General features: G+C 43.0%; 1 protein-coding gene across 10 annotated transcripts in view; it reads right to left on the bottom strand.

Moving 5' to 3' along the window:
• Positions 1–23428, bottom strand: part of PXK (PX domain containing serine/threonine kinase like) — a 73215-nt gene that overhangs the window by 21735 nt on the left and 28052 nt on the right. For all 10 annotated transcript variants that reach the window (XM_034658550.1, XM_034658551.1, XM_034658552.1 and 7 more), the window contains exons 4-12: positions 16103–16289; positions 9725–9802; positions 9110–9183; positions 8305–8379; positions 5356–5460; positions 4696–4797; positions 2756–2917; positions 2208–2325; positions 873–951 (exon numbers count right to left, since the gene is read on the bottom strand). In XM_034658550.1, the coding sequence (XP_034514441.1) occupies positions 873–951; positions 2208–2325; positions 2756–2917; positions 4696–4797; positions 5356–5460; positions 8305–8379; positions 9110–9183; positions 9725–9802; positions 16103–16289 (980 nt within the window). The remainder of the gene's footprint in view (positions 1–872; positions 952–2207; positions 2326–2755; positions 2918–4695; positions 4798–5355; positions 5461–8304; positions 8380–9109; positions 9184–9724; positions 9803–16102; positions 16290–23428) is intronic.

Genomic DNA, 23428 nt, shown 5'->3' with positions numbered 1-23428 from the left:
ATGGCATGTGATGCTCACAAAATACAAGCTAATCAATATTCATCACAACTAACATTCGATAAGCACTTGTTAAGTACCTGGCACTTCACCAGGAACCGTCTCATTCAATCTTCCCAACAACCCTCTCCGGTGGGGCCTATTACCATCCCCATTTCCCAGATAAGGAGCCTCCACTTCCAGATGCAGGAAACCTGCCCAAGGTCACCCAGATAGAAGTGGTGAGGCTGGGTCCACCCCCAGGTCTGTCTAACATCAGATGCACCCTTCTTAACCACCCTGCTGCCCTCTCCAAGAACAGACAGAGGACACAGCTGGAGGAAAGACCCTGCAGCACTATTACAACAGTCCTGAACTAGTCATCACCCAGTTTAAGGGAGAATGTCTTCTGCACTCCAAGCCTCGAGCACAATGCCTGGTATGTTAGATGTGTAATCCATGTGACCCAAGGAGCAAAGGAACAAACGAGTGCACGGAAGGTCAGAAACACGTTACCCTCCTCCTAGAGGGCAGAACCACCCATGGCTGAGGGCCAGCTGGTGCGCGGAAACAGGGCCATGAAGGACAGCACTCAAGCAGGTCCTCTGTCAGAATGTCCTAAGTGGGGACGGGGGGTGGGGAACACGTGTACACACACATGACACTAACATCGACAGCAAGAGACACACAGGAATATGTGGACATCAGGGGACAGTAGTCAGACCACGGTAGCGGAGAGGTCACGATATCATGCTGCAAGTGACCAACAGCAAGCATGTCACTTCAACTCTGCCAGGACCACACCTGAATCTTTACCATGGCACAGGCACCTGGCGCAGTGGTCCGGCGTTCTACACAGTTAGGAAGGTGACAACCAACGCGTGTGATTGACTTACGGCATCTGTAAGAGCCGGGAGACGGTAGGCATGCCATTTTTACAGGCTTCACAAGACAGCGTAGACTCCAACACGGCCACTTGAAATGAACAGATACACATTTTAGTTCCACAGAACATGCTGGCAAATCCACTTGGTGATGAAAAGTTTGACACCACTTTGCAACAACTGTCTGCAGGCTGATCAGGACGGTGTCAAAACTCTTCACGCACAGACAGATGGCATACATGGGGAAGGGGAATGTTGGCAACACCATGTTACCGATGACTCAAAATAAATGGTTCAGAAACCACATGCTGACAGAAAGCTAAATATATTTCTAAGATAATTGGAGGAAGGATTCCAGATATCATTCATAAAAGTGTTTGCTCTCGTAAAAGAGAAGTAAACACTACACAGAAAATTCTGAACTCGAAAGACATTTTGCTGCTTGCCTGCTTTTTAATCAAAACCAGCACACAAAATGCCAACTGTTGATATCTCATCATCCAACACCTTGGATGATATAAACAAAAGCAGCCACATTTTTCCACTCATGGGTCACTGTTCAGTTTCAGCTGTTCGAACTCAACACAAAGTAGTCTCAGGGCCTGTACTCTTGAACCACCTCATTTGGCACAAAACTAGCACTTGGTGGAGGGTTAGCTTGCACACCTCCAAGGCTCGGTGGTCCAAGAGGTACCCTGCCCTCCCCTCTCAGTGCTCTAACGATGAGTTCTGAGCTGGCTGTGGAGGGGACGAAAGGCTCCCTGGATGAGTCTGCATCAGTCCCTACGTCTCTCTCCCAAAGGTGCCTCCCGCCTGTCGCCCGGCCCTCCTCAGTCTCCTGAGTAATGCTGGAAGAACACCTGCATCCAATCTGCCAGGTGTCTGTACTCCAGCCTACCTTTCCTCACTCTCGGCCTGCCAGCCTCTTATCTACCAGATGGCCGGCCCATGGCTCTCTTGTTCCTTGCAGGTCCCACTCCAGCCTTGGTCTGGCCTTTGACACCTACCCGAGTAGAAAGGCTGGCTTCAATTTGCCTGCTCCTGGCTCCTGCTTCTATATCAGACTCAGTCTGGCCAGGCTTCTCTTTACAACCTCCTGCTCCCGAAATTCGAACAGTTATAATACGTCTCCTGTGGTTTCAGATAGCCTGACAAATGGACAAGCCATCTGAATTTTTAGTGAAGTGAATTTAAATAAATTGCTCAGACCTGATTTACTTTTAAATTGGATTTGGCTGGCTATGGAGCATGGCAACGTCCTCTGGGTCCTTCCTGGACTCTGGAAAGGGGGTGAGTAGCTCTGCAGACTACCAGGGCCCAGAAGACTCCTCCAAACCCCATACTGACCCACAGCCATAGATGGTGCAGGAGGGAAGGAATCTACAGGCACTGAATCTGGCGGTCGTCCATAAGTCATTTCATACAGTAAGTGGCCAAAGCAGTGGACATCCACGCTTTCCAATGTCTGTGGAAGACAAGAGAGCAGCAGCATGGTTATCCTTCAGTTTAGCTTTGGGAATCCCCCTTCCCTAAGCTTCCAGAGAAAAACATGTCCCAGGGGCAACCCCACTCATAACTGGTAGTGAAAACACAACTCCAAGGCCTTCTGCAAAAGCTCACAAGGCACTGCTCTGACCCAAGGTCTTGGTCCTACTCTCTACTATTTTCCAGTCAGTGATTCTACGTCCCTCCTTGTCCCATCTACCATTTCAATGAGGCTCTTAAAGATAGAGTGATGCTCTGTGGGAGAACAGAGCCAATAGGCATGGCCTATCCTGCCTGTACCTTTCACTGCTTAGTGCATATTTCTTACATGGGCAGATCATGGGTCCTGCCACGGGGATTAGTTACACCTAAAAATGAACTTGCTGTTTTCATTACTTCTAGCAACTTACGTTGATTTTCCTGAATTGTGAGAAATAGGATCGGTAGAAGGAAGGAAGGCCCAATAAGGAATTCTCAAGGTCTAGCAGCCGGCAAGTGTCACCGTCTAGCATCACATTGGAGGCGTGAAGATGCCCATAAGGGAATCCTTTGTCATGCAGAAACTTCAGTACCTATTAAAAAATATGTATAGGTTACATCCCCCCCCAACTCATTCAGCTATGAAATTGGTTAAACTTAGTTTTTTAAGTCAATGTATTTTGAAACAAAACCAAACAGGTCACTGAGGAGATTCCTAAAGAAAAATGCCACCTCCATCCATTTCTTTGGAAAAGGGGGTGATGGTGAATGCTTTCCAGCTGTGAGATGCAACGCCAAGCTCCCTCATTTACAAAGAACAGAGGAGCAGCCTGCACTTGCTTGGGGTTAACAGCTCGGATGCCAAAAAGCTCGACTTCAAGCACTTTCTGATCTCAACAGGCCAGCTCTTTTCAGGCCAAAGTCTTGACCCTCCCACACAGATGAGTAAAGCTATCATGTCAAGGCATCAGCCGTTGTTCAGGAAAAGGGGTTTAACTAAAAACATCCCTAGGCCAATCTCTTCTCAGAATATATTGGGCTATTTATTAATAGGAACACATGACAGGTTCCCACAGAAAGAAGCAAACTTTTCAGCTGCCATTTAATAAACGGTGGCTCACCCAGCAAGAGAGATGCCTGGAGATACACCCATAATGACCTCATGAACTAGAGCAGTGCTAGCCAAAGGGGGTGCCCAGGACAATGTACTGAGGGCTGGAAGAAAATATGACAACTTCTCTCTTTTTTTTTAAAGATTTTATTTATTTGACAGAGATAGAGACAGACAGCGAGAGAGGGGAACACAAGCAGGGGGGGTGGGAGAGGAAGAAGCAGGCTCATAGCGGAGGAGCCTGATGTGGGGCTCGATCCCATAACGCCGGGATCACGCCCTGAGCTGAAGGCAGACGCCCAACCGCTGTGCCACCCAGGCGCCCCTGACAACTTCTCTTTCTATTTGTTTTTAATCTCCTTCTTTCCGGGGTGCCTGGGTGGCTCAGTCGGTTAAGTGTCCGGCTCTTGATTTCAGCTCAGGTCTTGATCTCAGGGTCATGAGTTCAAGCCCTGTGTTGGGCTCCACATGGGGCGTGGAGCCTACTTTAAAAAAAAACAGGGGCGCCTGGGTGGCACAGCGGTTAAGCGTCTGCCTTCGGCTCAGGGCGTGATCCCGGCGTTACGGGATCGAGCCCCACGTCAGGCTCCTCTGCTGGGAGCCTGCTTCTTCCTCTCCCACTCCCCCTGCTTGTGTCCCCTCTCTCACTGACTGTCTCTATCTCTGTCAAATAAATAAATAAAATCTTTAAAAAAAATAAAAATAAAAATAAAAAAAAAACTCCTTTTTTCCTAACTGAACTTATAATATACAACATAGATTAACAGTAGTGCATGCATATACTAGTTATATATATAACTTTGAGGGGGGTTATGCTTAAATTGTTTTCACTGATAGGGTTGTTCAATCCAAGAAGCCTGGAGAATAAGGCTCTAGAGAGTGATATGGGAAAGGCTTTTCATGGTAATTACACTTCTGCACGGGAGCCATATGGTTATGTACTGACATTACAAAATCAACAATCTTGGCACAAAGATAAAGATCAACCAAACATAACACAAAAGTTGGTACTGCACAGTGAAGTTCTTAAAAATCAGACACTAAATTCCAATAGCTAAGCTTTTGGAATTTTGTAGATCTGAATCGGCTGCCTTAGTCTCAAATATTTGCTTTTTGGGATAAAATAGAACAATGCCATCAGTTTATTAGCAATCAGACAATTTAAACTTTTTTGGATATTGCCCAAGAACGTTCCCAAAAGAATACTGTAATCTGGATGAAATTCCAGTGCAACCTAAGTAAATATTAAATACCTCTTACCTCTAATATTTGCCGCCCGTATGTTTTTATTTGCTGGAGTTCAAGGCCCTGAATCTTCTTAGGGTTGCAGTACTTCTTTAGAAATGGGTCTTTTGGTTTTGCCTTTGGAAAAGCACAAAGAGCATATTAAGAAAGCAGCAGAGGGTCTGAATTCCACATGTAGCCTCCTGGAACAGGCAGGACTCTAAGCAGCTGGGGGTGGCAGATGAGGTCAGCTCGCGGGATGTGGGTTTTTAAATTACAAGACTCTGTACAGTTAATAGAAAGAGGCTGACCTGAGTTCCATCCCTTCTCTGTTCCAGTGCAGATGGCCCTGGTCTTGGCCTTAGCAGACCCTGAAGTCTTGTTTTCCAACTTTACTGAGATAGTTCAGTATTGTTAAGTGAAAGACACAAACTTTAAAACCGACCTAAGAGAGCAGCCTACAATGGTAATGGACATAATCATTACCTGTTCAACCTTCTTTCATTTGGGGAAAGGAATGCTCTTTAACCAGACTCGGTAGTTTTACTGCTAAAATCAAAATAAATTCCAAATCAAATCAAACTTAAAATAAAACCCTTAGGGCCTCACTTCCGGAATCTTAGAGATCAAGTATCTGTAACAGGTTCTGAAGGGATTGAGAACTTCTTTATGACCATGAACTTGCACCACGAGTACCTTGTAGATCAGGTCCTTCAAAGTTCCTTTTTCATTAAACATCCTAATAAGCAATGCAGAGGATTCATTAGCTGTGGCAAAGGTGACCCGATATATATAAGGGTGCTGCCAAAACAAAAAAGAAATTCACATTTATTTGCATCAGCATCTGGGTCCTTTGAGATCAAGAATCTGGTTATATAGAGTTAAGTACCATCTCAGCAGTTTAGTTGCACATAAATGTAGGGATGTTCCCTGAACATGTGGCTTTTTCTTATCAGATAATCAACTACCATGTCATTCTTCAGGAGACAGAAGGAACATACACTATACTGACAAAGGGACACGGACAACTGGCGTGGTGAGCTCTCCCTGTGAAGGCATCTGTCTGGGGATGCACATGCTCTGAGCTCAGGCACAAGTTTGGGGGATAATGGTTTTCATATTCTGCCTCTGTACACTGGTAAAGAATACAACCAAACCTAGCACAGCCAAGTGAGGACCAGGATAAATGCGTCTCCATTCACAGCATTGCCTAACATTTCACGCTGCTGTTTGGTGCCAAGCCAGGGAGCGTAAAAGCGAGAAAACAAGCAAAAAAGCAGCATCTTTTCGCATCTTGGCCCTTATCCAAAGCAGCTAGCATGAATCTTCCCGTCCTTCTTTTGCAGGGTACAGTATGATGATTCAGTGTCTTCCTGAGGTGGGGCCATTGACGTCAACCAAGTGGGGGTGGAGAGTAAGACAAATTATTTAATGGCTGAAAGTCCTCATATGACCTGGAATTTTGGTTACATGAACCAACTGGCTTCAGGCAGGTATTACAATGTCCATTTGCTCAAACGAGTACCATTAAAATTTAAACCCATAGGATGTGAGCTGGGCAAAGGTTTGGGAGGGCAAGGATTGAGTGGGTTGGGGGATGGAAGGGTGTGTCCAGGAAAATATAGTCCTTGATCATGAAGCTTCTTCTGACCACCACAACAAAATGACTGCTATTGATACTATAACAGCTTATTACAATATAATTCATATACTATTATAATTCACCTATTTGTAGTGTACAATTCAATGGTTTTCATATATACATGGAGCTGTACAAACTACCACACAATCTAGTTTTAGAACACTTTCATCACCCCAAAAAGGAACCCAATGAATAAAATAAAAATCCTTGAGTTCAAACTGATATAAATAGACAAAGACGAGAGAATAGGAAGCTCTTCCTTACAGTACAATGCCAACTGATAAACATAAGAGGAATGATGGAGTTGGAAAATCTCAGTGAAGCTAAAACTAGTGGAGCTTTGATAAGAACAGACATTTACACAGTCTCAAAATATCTCCCTTATTAATTCTTGTTACTTATTTGACGAAAATAAATTAAGGATGGGCACAAATATTTAGCCTGTGGCTTTTTTCTTTTTAAATAAGAACAAAAAACTGGAAGTGGTCCAGATGTCTTGTAGAAGATTGGTTGAATAAACTGAAGTAAAGCCAATGATAGTTTTATGCAGCCAGTAATAATGATATTATATTTATTCAACATAAAAGATGGGCATGGTGTACCATTAACCAAAAAATCAGGTTTTAAAACAATATGTGTATAATTTTTCAAAAATAACCACATAAAGTTCTAGAAAAGCAACAACTAAACATTTTGGTTCATACTCCTGGGTGGCTGGGATTACAGGTGAGTTTCATTTTCTCATTTTTGCTTGTCCATGTTTTCTGACTTTTCTACAATTAATATGCACCACTTATCTGCACTACCTTCTTTTTAAAAAGCACAACCATTAAAGGAAATTTGGAATTGAATGCTGAGAGCCTATGTCACACAACTAATCACACACAAAGACCACAGCATTCTTCTTGCTACACTGCACACTTCATTAAAAGCTTGGTTTTGGTAGCTTGACAAGACACTCTATCTTCAAAAATGAATCTGCCAACCCAGATGGATAGGTCAGCATAATTGTGCTCATGAATGACTCATTCTAGGGTCCTGTATCCTCATGCAGACCACAGATAAAGAACATCAATACTAACTCGCTTTTCTGGCCAGATTAGTCTTTTCCTGAAGACATTCTGCATATATTCTGAAATATATTGATGTGGTTCTTTCCACTAAACGCCTTGGATCAGAACTGTACATTAGCATAAATAATGCCAGGCACTCCTAAAGGCCAACTAGTTGGCCTGTGAGAAAAGTGACTCGGACAGCAAAAGGGCTCTTTGTGCCTTCCCTCACCGAGCTTATCTAAAACCATATTAGTTCTGTTTTCTCAGGCGAGAAACTGATCTTTCAATTCCACGGATAGAAGAAACATCCTCACCGAGAACAAAGTAGGTGCTTTCCTACTCGGATATTTGCTGAAAACACACGTAAGCATTTAAATCGTCAAGTTTCATGGGCTGTGCCGATGTCCTGAACGCCACTTAAACGGCCTCTGAGCTACGGAGCAGCCCTGAGCAATTTCAGTGTGAACTGAAATCCACTGTACCCCTCCATGCTCTTGAGCCTACAGACTATTTCCGGCTCTTCTGTCCATGGTCACCTACAAGGAAACACTCTTTTTTTTTTTTTTTTAAGATTTTATTTATTTATTTGATAGAGATAGAGACACCAGCGAGAGAGGGAACACAAGCAGGGGGAGTGGGAGAGGAAGAAGCAGGCTCATAGCGGAGGAGCCTGATGTGAGGCTTGATCCCATAACGCCGGGATCACGCCCTGAGCCGAAGGCAGACGCTTAACCACTGTGCCACCCAGGCGCCCCTACAAGGAAACACTCTTAACCTGTCATCAGGACCTAGAATGATAGAAGGGCTTGGGGCGCCTGGCTGGCTCAGTCAGTAGAGCATATGACTCCTGATGTTGGAGTTGTGCATTTGAGCCTCACGTTGGGTGTAGAGATTACTTAAAACTAAAATAGGAAAAAAAAGAAAAAGAATAGATGGGCTTGTACTTACCAAACAGGAAGGCAGAAGTTTGATTAGACACTGAAAATCTTTATCTGACAGATACTTGTCGGGACCAAGGTCAGCCTGAAAACATGGGGGAAAATATCAGGGTGTCGCTTTAAATTATCAAAAGAAAAATTCCTTGTAAACCTTTCCCTTTTTTTTCATTTGTCCAAATATATGACTGTAAACCAAAGATGAGAGCCACACAAAATCTTGCTGCCTCAAGGCTTTTCTGGAGAGGCAGAATGCAAACATATAAATACCAGGACTTAACGACACTCTTGGGTCATGGGTATTAAGGAGGGCACTTGTTATCATGAGCACTGGGTGTTGTGTGTAAGTGATGAATCAGTGAATGCTACTCCAGAAACCATTATTGCACTGTATGTTAACTACCTAAAATTAAAAAACAAAAACAAAAAAAAAGATTTTAAAAAAGCCAAAAACTATGCTTTTATCAAATTCCATTAGCCAAACCACTAGAAGGCCTGAAATGAGAGGTAACATAAAGTAACGCCTAAGTATTTCTTCTTTAAAACAAACTGCAAAACTGCCAATCCTAAAGAGGTTCCAGAACTATTTTAAGCTATTCCTGTTTCTTTCCAGATGTTTACTAGTTGATCAAATACAATCATATGGATACAACCAAATGAATAAGCCAAGTGACTCAAAATGACTCTCCTTTGATGTGGGGCTGAAGAGGCCTTTACAACATCACTCAGAAGCAAAGTACAATTTCTTAATTATCTATCTGCTTTCATAAACCCATCTCAAGTCCACGAAAGGAGACTGAAGCAAAAAACCAGCTTACCCAGCTTAACACTAGCCGTTCCTTTGGCTGATTTTTAATCTTCATCAAGAAATATTTCTTCCTTATCCTCCAACCTGCCATAAAAGCAGAGATGTAGTCACAGCAAATCATTTTTACACCAATAGATAGAATTTTCATCAACTAAGTAATTAAAAAAATTAAGATTGGCAATCTTATCCATAGCAATACAGGCACCAGTAAAAACAGAACCTGGTAATATTGACATGGGAAAGACTGCACTTAAGAAAAACAAAACAAAACAAAACCCCAAAATGAAAAAAACCCACAAAAAACACAACAACTGTAAACAAAGAAACTATTCACGGGAACAGGAAAACGGGCACTTCAATTGAGGTGTAGTGAGAAAGAGAGAAGGAGAATAATGACGGATGGTTCCGAAAGTACACATTACTACACCCTGACTCTCCAGGGGCACTTTACCCAAGATTCATTAAGTATACAAGTTACGGACTGCGTCTTCAAGCAGTAGGAAGGCAAAAAGAAGAAGAAATCACCTGCATTGAAGAGCTTTCTTGGGCTACAGATAGGAAAGCGTGACAGAGAGTCCAGTTCTGTGGTCTGTTTGGACAGACTAGGCATGCGCCAGTTTCTCACCTATGTCTTTCAATGGTTCTACCACCTCCCACTTTGGTTCTGATCGGAAGAACATGGAGACTTGCTGTAAGGCGATCTCTGCAAAGACATTTTAGAAACTCATCAGTCCAACCAATCAGGAAAGTACCACATGGTTAAGATGTTGTTCTTGCAAATGAAATCTTTATAAGTCTATGACCTTCTCAAAAAGTTTAATTACAAAAAAAAAAAAAAAAAAAAAGCCAGAGAGTAAGTGTGCAATGTAGTATTCTAGATAGGATCCTGGAACAGAAAAAGGACAGTAGTGGAAAAACAACTGAAATCTGATGAACATCTGTAGTTAACAGTAATGCACCAGTGTTAATTTCTTAGTTTTGATAAATGTGCCATGGTTATGTAAGATGTTAATATGAGGGGAACTCATTGAGGGGTGGTATATGGAAACTCTCTGTACTAGCACTGCTGTTTTTCTGTAAGTCTAAAATTATTCTGAAGTAAAAAGTTTATTAAGAAGAGTAATTACTAATGATGTGAAAAATATACATATATATTTTTTAAACTGAAAGATCTAAAATATGTAAACTAGGAGGCATAAACCAGATATATGCACCAGGCCACAACCCAAGCACAAAACTCAAAATGTGTTCTGAGGTCAGCTCAGAACAGTATTTATGTTGCTCTAAGTGATATTTATCCTGTCTTCATTCCTCATGGAATTACAGCTTTCACCAACAAAGAAGCGATTAGCCTTAAATATATATTGGAAATAAAAGCCAGTGTTTTAGAAAAACATCTACGTACAGCAACAATACAGTTCTATTGTGGGACGTTACCATACCCGTTTACTGAAAAAAATCCATCCCCCTTTTTGTGTTCGTTTATCATAAGAACGTTTCCCCTTTTTAAGAGGACAAAGAGAAGAGGAAGTTCTTTAAAGTTCACTGTATTAAGAAATTATCAGAATAACTGTGCTTTTACATTTCCTGCAAAAAGTAACATCTGTAATTTGCTCTTTTCCAAATTACAATGAGAAAAGGAAGCCTCTCTAGATCCCTGAGAGCAAACAGCAATACTGCAGATTCACTGTGGAATTTCACCTCCGCCCAGCAAGTCAGTGGCATTCCAGGCCAACTGGTGAGCAATGAGATTCAGCAGAAATGCTCTCCATATGTCAGAATGACCTCGTCTGGAATTACCATGCCCGGTGCTTGGCAAACAATGTGATTCTGATATATTTTACAGTACATTATGAGTTAAGACATTCAGGGAAGAAAACAATCTACTAACTATTGGTTTACTGACTCGAAATGTAAATTGTTGATGCTGTCCACACAGAAGAAAACATGAGATGACCAGATACAAAACTGACTTCATTTACATTTGTTCTAACTACCCCAAAGTGACAAATCATTTGGAGGGATCAGTGTGGCAGAAGCATATAAAATTTTCATAATTAATGCTGGGAACTCTGTTGAGTTAATGTTGATATAACGTTGATATAAAATGTTTTTAAGCATTTCCAAAACAACTTGAACAGAAACAATCGTAAAACGAACATAAACAAACTAAAAAGGCATTATTTTCAGTGAAGATCATATCAACTTTGGGAAGGATCATGAAAAATAATTTTCTAAATACAGTACAACGTCATTCTAAGAGAGTGTGAAGGACAGTCGGTTCATAACTAACAGTGACTCATAATTCCCCACAAAATCATTAGTCAACATTTATTGTATGCTACTACATACCATACATTGTTCTAGGAATGTGGGAAATAGCTGTCAACAACTGGAACATGAGGGATTTGTTGCTGATAAATTGAGGACTGGGAAATTGTTTTTTTTTTTACCTTAGGGAATCAGAAAATTGTAGAAAGGACATTTTCTTTCCCCTGAACTATGATTTATTGTCCAGTAAATCACATGACTACCATACTTCCAATACGAATCCCGCCCCGCCCCCCGCCCCCCAGCTTCAGGAAACACGCTTCAATCCTAAGCATCTGCTCCTCTGCTTAGAGGCATTTACCAGCAACCCATCTCCTCACAAAATCAAGGCCAAGCTTCCAAACCTAAGTGCTAACTCAGCTCTGGCTTTAACTTGACTTTCTGTCTTTACGCCTCCACACAGGTAGTGTGGTGCCTAGATTTACCTGCCTTGACCCCTGAAGACAGGATCGACCCCACCCCTCCGCATTTTCCGTTCCTGTCCACCTATCCCTCAAGGCTCAGCCCAAAGCCGGCCACTCCTGAGCCAGGTCTCCCCCAGCCTCCATCCTCTGTACATCCCCAGAGCTACGTGTGTCCTTCTCCTACGGGATTCACCCAAGGTTGGTCCTGTGTTAGGGCTACTCTCTTCCACTAGACTGTGAACTCTGGCTGTGAGGGCTACGTCTTAATCTGAGTAAAAGCCCACTCCACAGGGAAATATTTTTTTCTCTCCTGGAGCACTGGCCCTTGCCTCTTGGCCTGGCTAACTTCTACTTATCCTTAAATCTCCATGTAGGCATCAATTCTTCTGGAAGCCTTCCTCCACCTTCAAAACTGGATCATCTGCACCCCTACTTCCTCCCTCAAGGTGCTGGGCCATGTCTACTCTGCCAGAGCCTTCACCTGTCAATCCCCCTGCAGAAGTGCCTTGGGGTGGGGGTAGGGGACTATGCTTTCCTTAATGCTGTATTTGTAGCACCTGACAGAGTAGGCCTTCAATAAATACTTGATGAAAAGAACTAGGGGTTCAATACATGTTCGATGGATGTGGACACTGTCTCCCACTAGAACATGAAATCCATGCGAAGAAAGGCAACTGCCTTCCATTTCTTTAATACTGATGGACACATGGGGAAAAACTGCATGCTCAGGAAATGCTGAGAAACAAGCCCCAGACAGGAAATGCAGAGCAAGGCCTTTAGGCCCACCCTGTGCTTCCCGCAGAGCTCTGACTTCTCTGCTCAGAATGTACCAGCTGCCCCCACTGTGTGCAGCCTCCAGGCCCACGATCATTGCAGAGAACAGACTCCAGCCCTGCAAGCGGGCTCCAGATCCCCGATCCACTACAGCAGGTGGCGCCACAGAAGCCTGGACCGTGGACTTGGGCCTAAAAAACAGCTCCAATGCACCCAGCTGGTTCCGAATATAACCCCCACCTGCAACCCTCCCTCCGTCCTCCTATCCTTGAGCCCACTACTACCTGACCTACTCATAGGGTTCCGGGGGTTTCAGGACTACAAGAGGGCCTGTACACTCCCTGCCTACCCCCCTCCCTCTCCTCTTCGTTCATAGGTCAGGACCTGAGGCTCACAGAGGGGAAATGCTGCTGACGACAAAGCTGGGAACCAGGATCCAATCCTCCGTACTTCCGGTCCAAGTGACTTCTGCAATGGACATTAAAAATCCCCGTATTCTGAGGGGGTGTGAGGTTTGAAGTGGGAAGACAGCTACAGTGCACCGAGGCTTTTAAATGATAGAAGCACCTTGTTAGTAAGACGAATAAGGTGAGGTGTGCGTGGGGTGGGGGATGTGTGCGTGTGTTTTCCAATATAAGCCCGTCATGACTGGAAGACACCTGTTCTCCCTGTAACAAAAGCTGGCCCTCAATTAGACTTGGTAATACAAATGGACACCTCACAACTCCCCCACAGAGCACCAAGGACCTCTATTTCCTTGGTCATCTGGAGAACACCAGGGAAGGAAAGAAAAGATCAGAAATCCCAGGCTGGAGACCCGGGGAGGAGGCAGCTGCTGTTGCCCTGAAGTTCCCAGTCCCCACCCCTGAGGACTAGGCTGGCATCAGTCCCCCTCCAACCTGGCATCTTCAATCTCAGAGCAAGAGGCAGGAAAAGCGGCCTTGGAGACTTGGGCCACGGGAGCAGCTGAACTCAAATCCTGCTGAAGCAGAGCGGGGTGGTGATCGTAGACCATTTGGAAACAGGTAAGAGGTGGAGACCTTATCCATATGAAAGGGGGGAGTGACCCTGCTTAGAGAAGAGCCACGCATTGGCGGTAGGCAGAGTGCCGTGCCCTCGGGAACCAGAGGTCATGCTCTGAGTTTCGGGAAGCCGGACAAGTCTGCCCGGTTTTCCGGGGATTGGCTCGGTCAAGCCGGTGCAGAGGAGGATGCCTGGGCTTCCCTTTCCTGAGGCTGCTAGTGAGTCAGCCTAGAAGCAAGACAAGCTCTGACGTTTCATTCAAAGGGGGCAATAAATCAGCATCTCTCTGAAAGCAGCATCCATCCCTTATTGTTTCATTACAGGACTGTGTCCTCTAAACAGCACAGCTTCTTGAACATTCGGGTCCCGGTGGGAGTCTCTGGCAGCCTTCTTAGATCTCTGCCCACATTTGCTCTGGACTCCTGTCTGCCAAGCGGGGGAGTGGGGGGTGGGGGGAGAGGTGGAGGAGGAAAGGTCAAGTACAATAACAGCATGGAGAGGGTACAGTAGAAGGAAATATAGGGATCAGATAATCTTCCAGGGGCAAAGCAGCATTTTAACCAGAAAACACTCAGACATTGTACCCTTGTACAAGCTGATAAATGTGCAACCCTAGGTAAGGCCTTTCCTCTCAGGCTACCTCTCACCTGTAAATGAAAGAGTTAGTTATGACATGCCTGCTCCGAAATCTCTTCTAGCTCTGACCCCACGTAACTCAATGTACTCCTGGTACAAGCTCCCCTTGCACCAGCACCCACCCCCCCAAGGCCTGCACCCAGCACACGGCATAGACATAGCAGACACTGAAGGTCTATGGAACATAACGAATGGCATCATCCTGCGAGCACTGCACCTTGAGCCTTGCCCTTGGGAATACATTTGCAGACACTCTTGAGAAATAAGTAGACAAACCAATGAGCACGGCTATGTTAGGGCTGATTTGACAACAGTCAATCCAGACGTCTCACCATCTGACAATGTGAGAACACTCGAGGTGAAGCATGGTGACTGAAAGCCCTGAGAGATGCTACTCTGGAGGAAGTTAAACTGTCCTGGAAGTCCCAGGCCTGTGATGTCTTTTCTCCCAGATGAATCAAAAAGCAACTGCAGGAAGAATGAAAGCCTTGTAATAACTCAATGCTTGATTTCGTCGCTTAGAGTCAATGTGAGTTTGAACTAAACTTTCCTTCACTTGGTTGCATTCTAGAAAGGCATTTTTCTTACCTTTGCAGGTACTTCCATTAGAAGATAGGAGGTACATTCTATAGCAAGGCTTCTCAGACTTGAATGCATATGCAATTCCCCTGGGGACTTTGTTAAACTCAGATCCTGATCTGTAGGTTTGGGATGGGGCCTGAATTCAGCATTTTTGATAAGCTCCCAGGGATGCCAATGCTGTGGGTCAGGCGACCACACTGTGACGTGAGGAGCAAGGTCCAAGGGCTACGGTTTTCAAACTCCAGCTGCATACTGGAACCTCTTGCGGAGCTTTACAAAGTAGGAGCTCCCCCAAGCCATAGATATTTTCATTTAATTGGCATGAGTACCTGGGCACCAAGATTTTTTAAAGCTCCCTGGGTGAGTCTATTATGCAGAAAAATTTGGTACCTGACAAGCAGTCCCCTATTTCCCTCTCTCTGAAACAGGAATAAAAGCGCCTCCCTTTAATTACTTCAAAAGCAATATTGTGAGGACCTGAAATAGAACGTGTACACAATCTATTCTCTTAGCAAGGAAATCAGCTTATTAAAAATACCCGGAGTTCCACTAGGACTCTAAGCCTGACTCAGCTTCAACAAATCAGTCGGATTCTAGTCACTGGGTCAGTTCTATGACAGTTCCATTGGTCTCTTCAAGGCCACACCAGGGAATACTGAATATTTAATCACTCATTCTGCTGACAACAGGCTTAGGTTATCAGCGCCAGCTTTGTGTATAACTGGCACCCTTTTCACCTCAGTCCCCTGACTGATCCAGGGAAGGTCTGGAAGACAACTAGCTCCTCCTTAGGCTTTGCCTTGAGTGCGTCTCTGGGAGCAACTGGGAAGACACAGAAAGGACCCTTTTGAACCACGCGGTATAAAGTAATTCCCAGAAAAACCAGACATACCCTGTGTTGTAAATACAAAAACAGATCCAAATAAACATCAGATTGAGATTATGGTACAGATTATTGTGGGTTATTTACTTTCTGTTCCGTCAGGGGAGACAATAAAGACAAGACTCTAAGACCCCATAACTTCTCTTTCACATTCTTCTGTGCAAACACCACAAACATTTTAGAAGTAATTATTTTCTTCTTATACTCTTACAGTAAATTACAATCGGGTAAAGCATTAATAAGCAAATAATGGCCTATAACAAATGTACACATGACCCCATTTGGAAATAATTCCTCCCCTGTGTTATCTCCAGCAAAGAACGGTGCCCCTGGAGTCACGCGACCGTCGCTCAGAGATCCCTTTGCTTACCAGTGTAGTTTGCAGAGTAGTTGTTTGGGTCTAAAAACTTCTTAACCAGCTCACAATTAGACAAGATATGATTTGTAGTGATAACGTTGAGATAGTTCTGAAGACCTTTCTGCCTCTCAGCTATGAATTCACGATCCATGTTACCAATCAATTTTTTGGGAGGAAGAGGTAGACTGAGGCCTGCAATCTTTAATGAAAAGAGAAGTGTTATACTCCTGTCATCGCCACATAAGAAGCAGTATCAGAATCCTGAGGGACCACATTTCATTCAGATGTGGCCTAATTTCAGTGCTATGATAAAAATGTGAAAAACTACAACTCAGAATTGATAAAATACTGTATTAAGTACAGCAACTTTAAAACTTAATTTTTTTAAAAAAGAGTTTTTCTATCAAACTTACATGAACATCATTTTGAGAGTCAGTCTTTTTACTATTAGCAGTCCCGTGACACGCCCCCCCCAACCACCTCTGCCAACAGGTGACCTAGCCATTATCCACTCCTCAGAGACAGCCACATCCAATTCTCTTAGCTGATCTTTTTGGCACAGGGCTCATTATGAATTGATTTTCATTGTTAAGTATTAATCTATTAATTTCTCATTATGGATTAAATTCTCTTTCACAATCCTCATCTCACCCCACATGCAACTTATTCCTAATCCCTCAATATAGTTATAATTTTTTTTAGTGCAAAATTCCTATTTACGTTAGGTGATATGCACCACTGAGCCAGAAAGCCATGCTTACAATTCCTTTTTATTAACTGGTCTTTTTTGTTTGTTTTAGGTTTCTATTCAACTCCAAACTCCCCATCTAAGCATATTCTCAACATATTCAGACACAAAGAGGCATCAGTTTCGTCTTCTTGAGGAGTACCTGCTCCAAGCAGGACTGGTGGTCCCCATACCTGCTGGGCTGGCATCCTGGGACATCACACTAGGGATGCTTTTGCCCTTCTTCTGATGAACCCCATTTCTCTATCCATACCTTCCTTTTTTGTAGAAGAATCCCTGATTTTTGGTGGACATACCCTCCGTCAGCTTCCTAAAAAGGGAGCCAGGGAGGTCAATTTTTTGAAAAGTTGCATGTGTAAATGTCTTTATTCTACCCGCACACTACAGTGATAGAGAATCTTGATGTGGAATTCTAAGTTTGAAATATTTGTTCTTTCAGAATTTTTAAGAACTACTTTATTGTCTTCTAGCTTCCGGTGCTGCTGTTAGCAGTAGATTCTTGCTTCCGTTTTTGGTGTGTGTGTGTGTGTGTGTGTTTTCCTCCCTGGAAGCTTCTAGGGTCTTCTCCTTGACCCCAGTTTGTGAATTTCATGTGCCTCTCTGCAGGTCTATTTTCACCCTCTGTGCTTAGTATCCAGCCCTTTCTATCTGGAAATGAACACCCTGCATTCTTTGGTATTTTCTGGTATTAGGTCATTATTTCTTCCCCTCTGTGCCCTTTGCTTGCTTTTCCTGGGACTTATTCCAGTGCTGGGCCTTCTAGACTGGTGATCTTCTATTCTCACCTTTTCTCTCCTATTTTCCACCCTTGTTAAACAATATTTTTCCCTACTGAAAAATTTTTCTGGGATAATTCCTTTATCATTCAGCTCTTCTAAAGAGTTTTCATTTCTACTATTATCTTTTTTTAATTTCTGAGTACTTTCTTTTCTTTAGTAGCCTCCTGAATGTAATGCAATTTCTTATCTCTCTGAGATCATAAAAGATAATCTTTCTGAAGAGCCTGAAATGTTCCTCTTACTGCATATATTCTGCTTCCTGGAGGGTTTTTTTTTTTTTCTATTTGTTTTCATTGTTATCTTTTATGTTAAAAGTGTTCCTTAGAGGGCAGTGCCTGAGTGGCTCAATCAGTTAAGTGTCTGCCTTCGGTTCAGGTCATGATCTCAGGGTCCTGGGATCCAGCCCTGGGTCAGACTCCCTGCTCAGCAGGGAGTCTACCTGTCCCTCTCCCTTTCCCTCTGTCCCCTTGTCTCTCTCTCAAATAAATAAATAAATGTTAAAAAAAAAAAAAAGTGTTCCTTAGAAATCTGGTGATCCTGGGCTGGTTGCTCATACTGACGAGCAGGACAACAAAAGCCAACTTAGAAGTGCTGGGTGAGTGGCCGGAGCTTATCTGCTGTGGATTTTATTTTAGCACAGGACTTGACTCAGCTATTTCATTGGGAAAACCTGTAATCTCAGCATCTTTAGCTCTTTCCTCTTAAACTGGGCAGATCCCCCTTCCCCCAAATCTTCCAATCCCCTGCCTGAAGGGTATAGGTCTGACTACCAATATTCCAGGAGCTGAAAGGAAGAAGGTTTGCAGAAGAGGGCAAAGGTGGGGGTGAGAGCCAGTGTTCCCATGTATTATGTAATTCCTGCATTCCCCAGTCCAAAGACTGGTCTCCCCTCTCCAGAGAATAAACTTCCAGAAGGGCAGGCATAAGTTGCTAGATGGGGGAAGATCTGGGGATCTGACTGCTTCTTAAACGTACTCTCAACTCCTGATTTCAGCTTGACCTTGCCCCACACTGGAAGCAGCACTTTGCGCTAAACCGTTTGGAGGTTCTGTACTATAAAACAGGACCCAATGGGGTTATCCATTCCCCCTCCCGCCCAGCTCAGAATTCTGCCTTCCTATATCTCCTTAATTGATTAGCTCTCATTCACTGGATTTGCAGCTTCAAATGTTTTGTTGTGATTTTTATCTTTTCCTATTCTACTTGTCCCTCAGGGTGTGTGTGTGTGTGTAAAGACAACTTACTGCTGTTTTAGAGTGGCTTCAGGAGGAAGGAAAAGTAAATGCAGGTGGCTCAACCTGTCATTTTCCAGATCACTTAAAACTTTGTGAGTCTATTTTTTAAACTTAAAAAACAAAGCATCAGGGATGCCTGGGTGGCTCAGTGGGTTAAGCTGCCTTCAGTTCAGGTCATGATCCCAGGGTCCTGGGGTCAAGTCCCACATTGGGCTCCTTGCTCATCGGGGAACCTGCTTCTGCCTCTGCCTTCTGCTTCCCCTTGCTTGTGCATGCTTGCGCACGCTCTCTCTCTCAAATAAATAAATAAAATATATTTTTTAAAAAGCATCAGATTGGCATCTTAATTTAATGAGCAAAATCACTTTCAAAGAGCAGTTGTACTCTACACTTAAAATGCTTAGATTAGAACAGCCCAAGTGACATGCATACTGATTGAAGGGATCATCTTAAGAGAAGGGCATCTTTAATTCAGGAAAGGATGTAATCTAAACCACCCATGTGGGCAAACCGAACTTAGCCTGTTCCACTCTGTATTTTTCAAACAACAGTGAAGACTCTGAACTCAATATTGGACATGATGAAAAGGTTGGCTGACAATCCTAAATTGCCTATTTCTCCAGCATAATTTTGAAAATGTGTCAGAGCATACTTAGAATGAATTTTCTATCATGGCATAATACACTGCCAGATAAGACACATAAATTTCAGGTCATTTTCCTCATTCATACAGTTAGGCCTTACCTAATAGCAGTTTCCTTATTAATTAAACAAAAAGCATACTTCAGAAGAAAGCACATCACTCAGCTAGTACACATCCAAGTGGAATCACTTTATTACTATTATTATTCTTATTCTTATTCCAGAGCACTAAGTATTAGAGTAATCAAAGGTACTACTAAAAACACAACTGATATTTCTTTTAAAAATCCTTTTATTGGGGCACCTGGGTGGCTTAGTCGGTTAAGCATCTGGCTTGGGCTCGGGTCATGATCCTGGGGTCCTGGGATCGATCCCCACATCAGGCTCCCTCTCCCCAGCCCCACCCCCCTGCCCACCGTGCGCATGCTCGCTCTCTCAAATAAATTTTTTATTTTATTTTTTTTAAGATTTATTTATTTATTTGAGAAAGAGAGAGAGCACAGAGGAAGAAGCAGACCCCTGCTGAGCAGGTAGCCTGACAAAGGGCTCCATCCCAGGACCCTGGGATCATGACCTGAGCCCGAGGCAGATGTTTAACCAACTGAGCCACCCCAGTGCCACTAAATAAAATCTTTAAAAAAAAAAAACCCTAAAAAATAAAAATTATTTAACTAAGTTACAGAATATAATCTCATTTGTGTGTGTGCGTGTGTGTGTGTGTATGTGTTTAAGCCCATGGCTGTGGTTATATATGCAACAAAAAATGCCTAAAAGGACTCACACTACCTCCTTGAGAACAGCTAACTCTGGGAGCAGGATCAAGTCCTGCATGGGGCTCCCTGCTCAGCAGAGAACCTGCTTCTCCCTCTGCCTGCCTCTCCCTCTGCTTGTGCTCTCTCTCTCTCTCTGACAAATAGATGGATAAAATCTTTAATAAATAAATAAAAAATAAATTTTCTATACTATGAAATGTTTACATTTCTCATTTACTAATTTTTTCAATTAAAGAAAAGAAAAATTCATGCTTATCTAACTGATCATATACACAGCAAGGATTCTTAAAAATTACCATGAATCAGCACAGTCGGTTAAGTGTCCAACACTTGGGGGGCGCCTGGGTGGCTCAGTCAGTTAAGTGTCTGACTCTGGCTCAGGTCATGATCTCAGGGTCCTAGGATCAAGCTCTGAATTGGGCTCCCTCCTCAGCAGACAGTCTGCTTGTCCTCTTCCTCTGCCTCTGTCTCTTCCCCTCCCCTTGTGCTCTCTCTCAAATAAATGAATAAAATCTTTTAAAAAGTGTCCAATTCTTTGTATTGGCTCAGGTCGCACTCTCAGGGTCCTGTGACTGAGCTCCGCATCAGACTGTGCTCAGTGCAGAGTCTGCTTGAGATTTTCTTTCCCTGTCCCTCTGTCCCTCCCCCTATGCTCTCTCTAAAATAAATAAATCTTAAAAAAAAAATACACATGAAGGGTATTAAGGAGAGCACGTATTGCATGGAGCATTGGGTGTCATACGCAAACAATGAATCATGGAACACTACATCAAAAACTAAACATGTACTGTATAGTGACTAACATATCATAATAAAAAAATACATATATATATGTGTGTGTGCGTGTGTATATATATATATATATATATAGAATTACCACGTACCAACGTCAGCACATTTGCCTGCACTAACTGTCTGACAGCAGACCCAGGTGACTCAGAATGTAGAGTCACATCTACATCATCGGATTCAGACCCCCAAAAAACCCCAAAAGGGCTAGTTTTCATTCATGGTGAGGATATGAAAATGAGATTGATAAGGTATTTGTTTTGAACTTTGTGGCCTCCAAGCTTCTACCAACCTATTTGTTCAAGCTTCATTTCACTTTAGGAAAATGTATTGATATGCCCAGACATCCCATCAGCTCTTCCAAATCATCAGGTGAAACAAAGTGTTCTTTGCCAACAGCTGCAATTATAGCATCTCTGCTATGCCAGTCAGCTAGACAGACTGGAGGTTGTTTCCTGCTCTGCCTTAAGATCTCACAATAAATGCTTCTACAAGTATTACTAGTATGTAATATGTGTGTTATTTTAAAATCTTGCCTTTTAAAAAAGATTAGCATTCAAGCGACACTTACTTTCTCTTTTAGCTTTCTCCCAGAATTTCTAAAATGTTTGCCAATTATAGAATATAAAATTTAGAAGTCCAATGACTCATTAGGAGGGAGGGAAAGAGAATATTAGCACAGAGAGCCATCAAGTCTCTATGCAATAACTCCCTAGACACCTCTACATTGATGCTTCAAGCCATGACACCTCACCATCCCATTTTCGAGAGCTTTCCCCTTTAATATGCCCTATGAATTCCCTTCCTGAGTTCATTATATACAGGAAAGAGAACAAGAAAGCCAGTGGAGAAGTCCCCAAACACCCATCCATAACACCTGTGGAGTGATAAGGCGAAGGGGAATAATCACCAAAGTGAGGTCTATAGCCCATAATCTGACCCGCTAGTAGAGGCCTCTAAATGACATGACAAACTATACTGCAGTTTCAAGAAAACTAGCTCTGTCTGGAGGAGGAACCTTCAAACTCTGAATCTGTTAATCTTTCATTTTCATGATCAGATCTCAGGGGTCTACAAATTACCTTCAACCATATTCCAGTGAGTATTCTAGGGAGTTCTGAGCTCTCAACAGACCCTTAATTTGTCCCAATATCCCCCCAGTGTACAGCAGAGTCTCTCCTGTGTCAATGGTGGGCAATAAAACTCAAATCACAAAGCATCGGTGCTACAACAGACCTGAGAAGTCATCTGGTTCAACCCCTTGTTTCAGAAGGAAAGTGAGGATGGGGAGGGAAAATAAATGACCCAAGGCCTCTCTGCTGTAAGGGGCAGAGTCTGGGCTCCTTCCCAACCTGAGCATTCCCAGCTCAGTCCCTATCATTTCAGCTCCTGCTCCTTTCTTTGGTTTTGTTGTATGTGGTCTCCCTAGATGGTTACTGATTTGATGTTGCCTTTCAAACAAGGTAGTGATTCAGGATGCCTGGGTGGCTCGCCTGGGTGGCTCAGTCGGTTGGACACTGACTCTTGGTTTCGGCTCAGGTCACGATCTCAGGGTCGTGGGATCAAGCCCTGCCTGGAGGGCTCCCCACTCAGCAGGGAGTCTGCTTATCCCCCTCTCTCTGCACATCATCCTGCTCACATGCACCCCCCAAAAAATAAATAAATAAAAATCTTTAAAATAAGGTAGTGATTCTTCTTTACCACAAAACATGCTCATTATAGAAAGTTATGAAAATGTACCTTTCTTTTTCTATTTCTTTGCTTACATAGCTTATATCTGTTTGTTTATAGAGAACTTGGAAAGTACAAAACAGTATAAAGAGCCAGAAAAAAAAAAACATAAAACCCACAATCCTGCCACCTGGGGATCACCATTGTTAACAGTTTGGCATGTTTCCCTCCAATCTTTTTTTCTAAACAGTTCATGTAATTATAGTATATTGCATGTATAATTTTACATCCTGCTTTTTTTTTTTCCACTTTGGCATCTTTCCTATTGGAGTCAGACAACTCTGCATATGTGTATTATATTTCTCTTTCTTCAGCGGGAACTCATTTATCCATCAGAAAGGGTAATCAGACACTGAAAAGCATGGTCACAGTTTTATTCTGTGGTTTTTATAGTCTTTTTGGTCTGTTTTACGGAGGTTGTTTTGAAATTATTTTCTTGCCAAAAAGCTGTATGTACTTTCTTCTGTTTGTTTACTTGGATCTAGAAAAACCTCCCACTGAAATGATGTCTGGCCATATCCTGCCTAGCATAAGCCAACATCAATACACGTGGATATTTGCATTTGAAATAAAATGCACACTGAAAGTGCCTGTTTTAAAAGGGAAAATTACACTGAAGCAAAAATAAAATTCTATTATAT

This window comes from Ailuropoda melanoleuca, chromosome 4 (assembly GCF_002007445.2).
Source record: "Ailuropoda melanoleuca isolate Jingjing chromosome 4, ASM200744v2, whole genome shotgun sequence".
NCBI lineage: Eukaryota > Metazoa > Chordata > Mammalia > Carnivora > Ursidae > Ailuropoda > Ailuropoda melanoleuca.
This window is presented reverse-complemented; position numbering and strand designations above follow the sequence as displayed.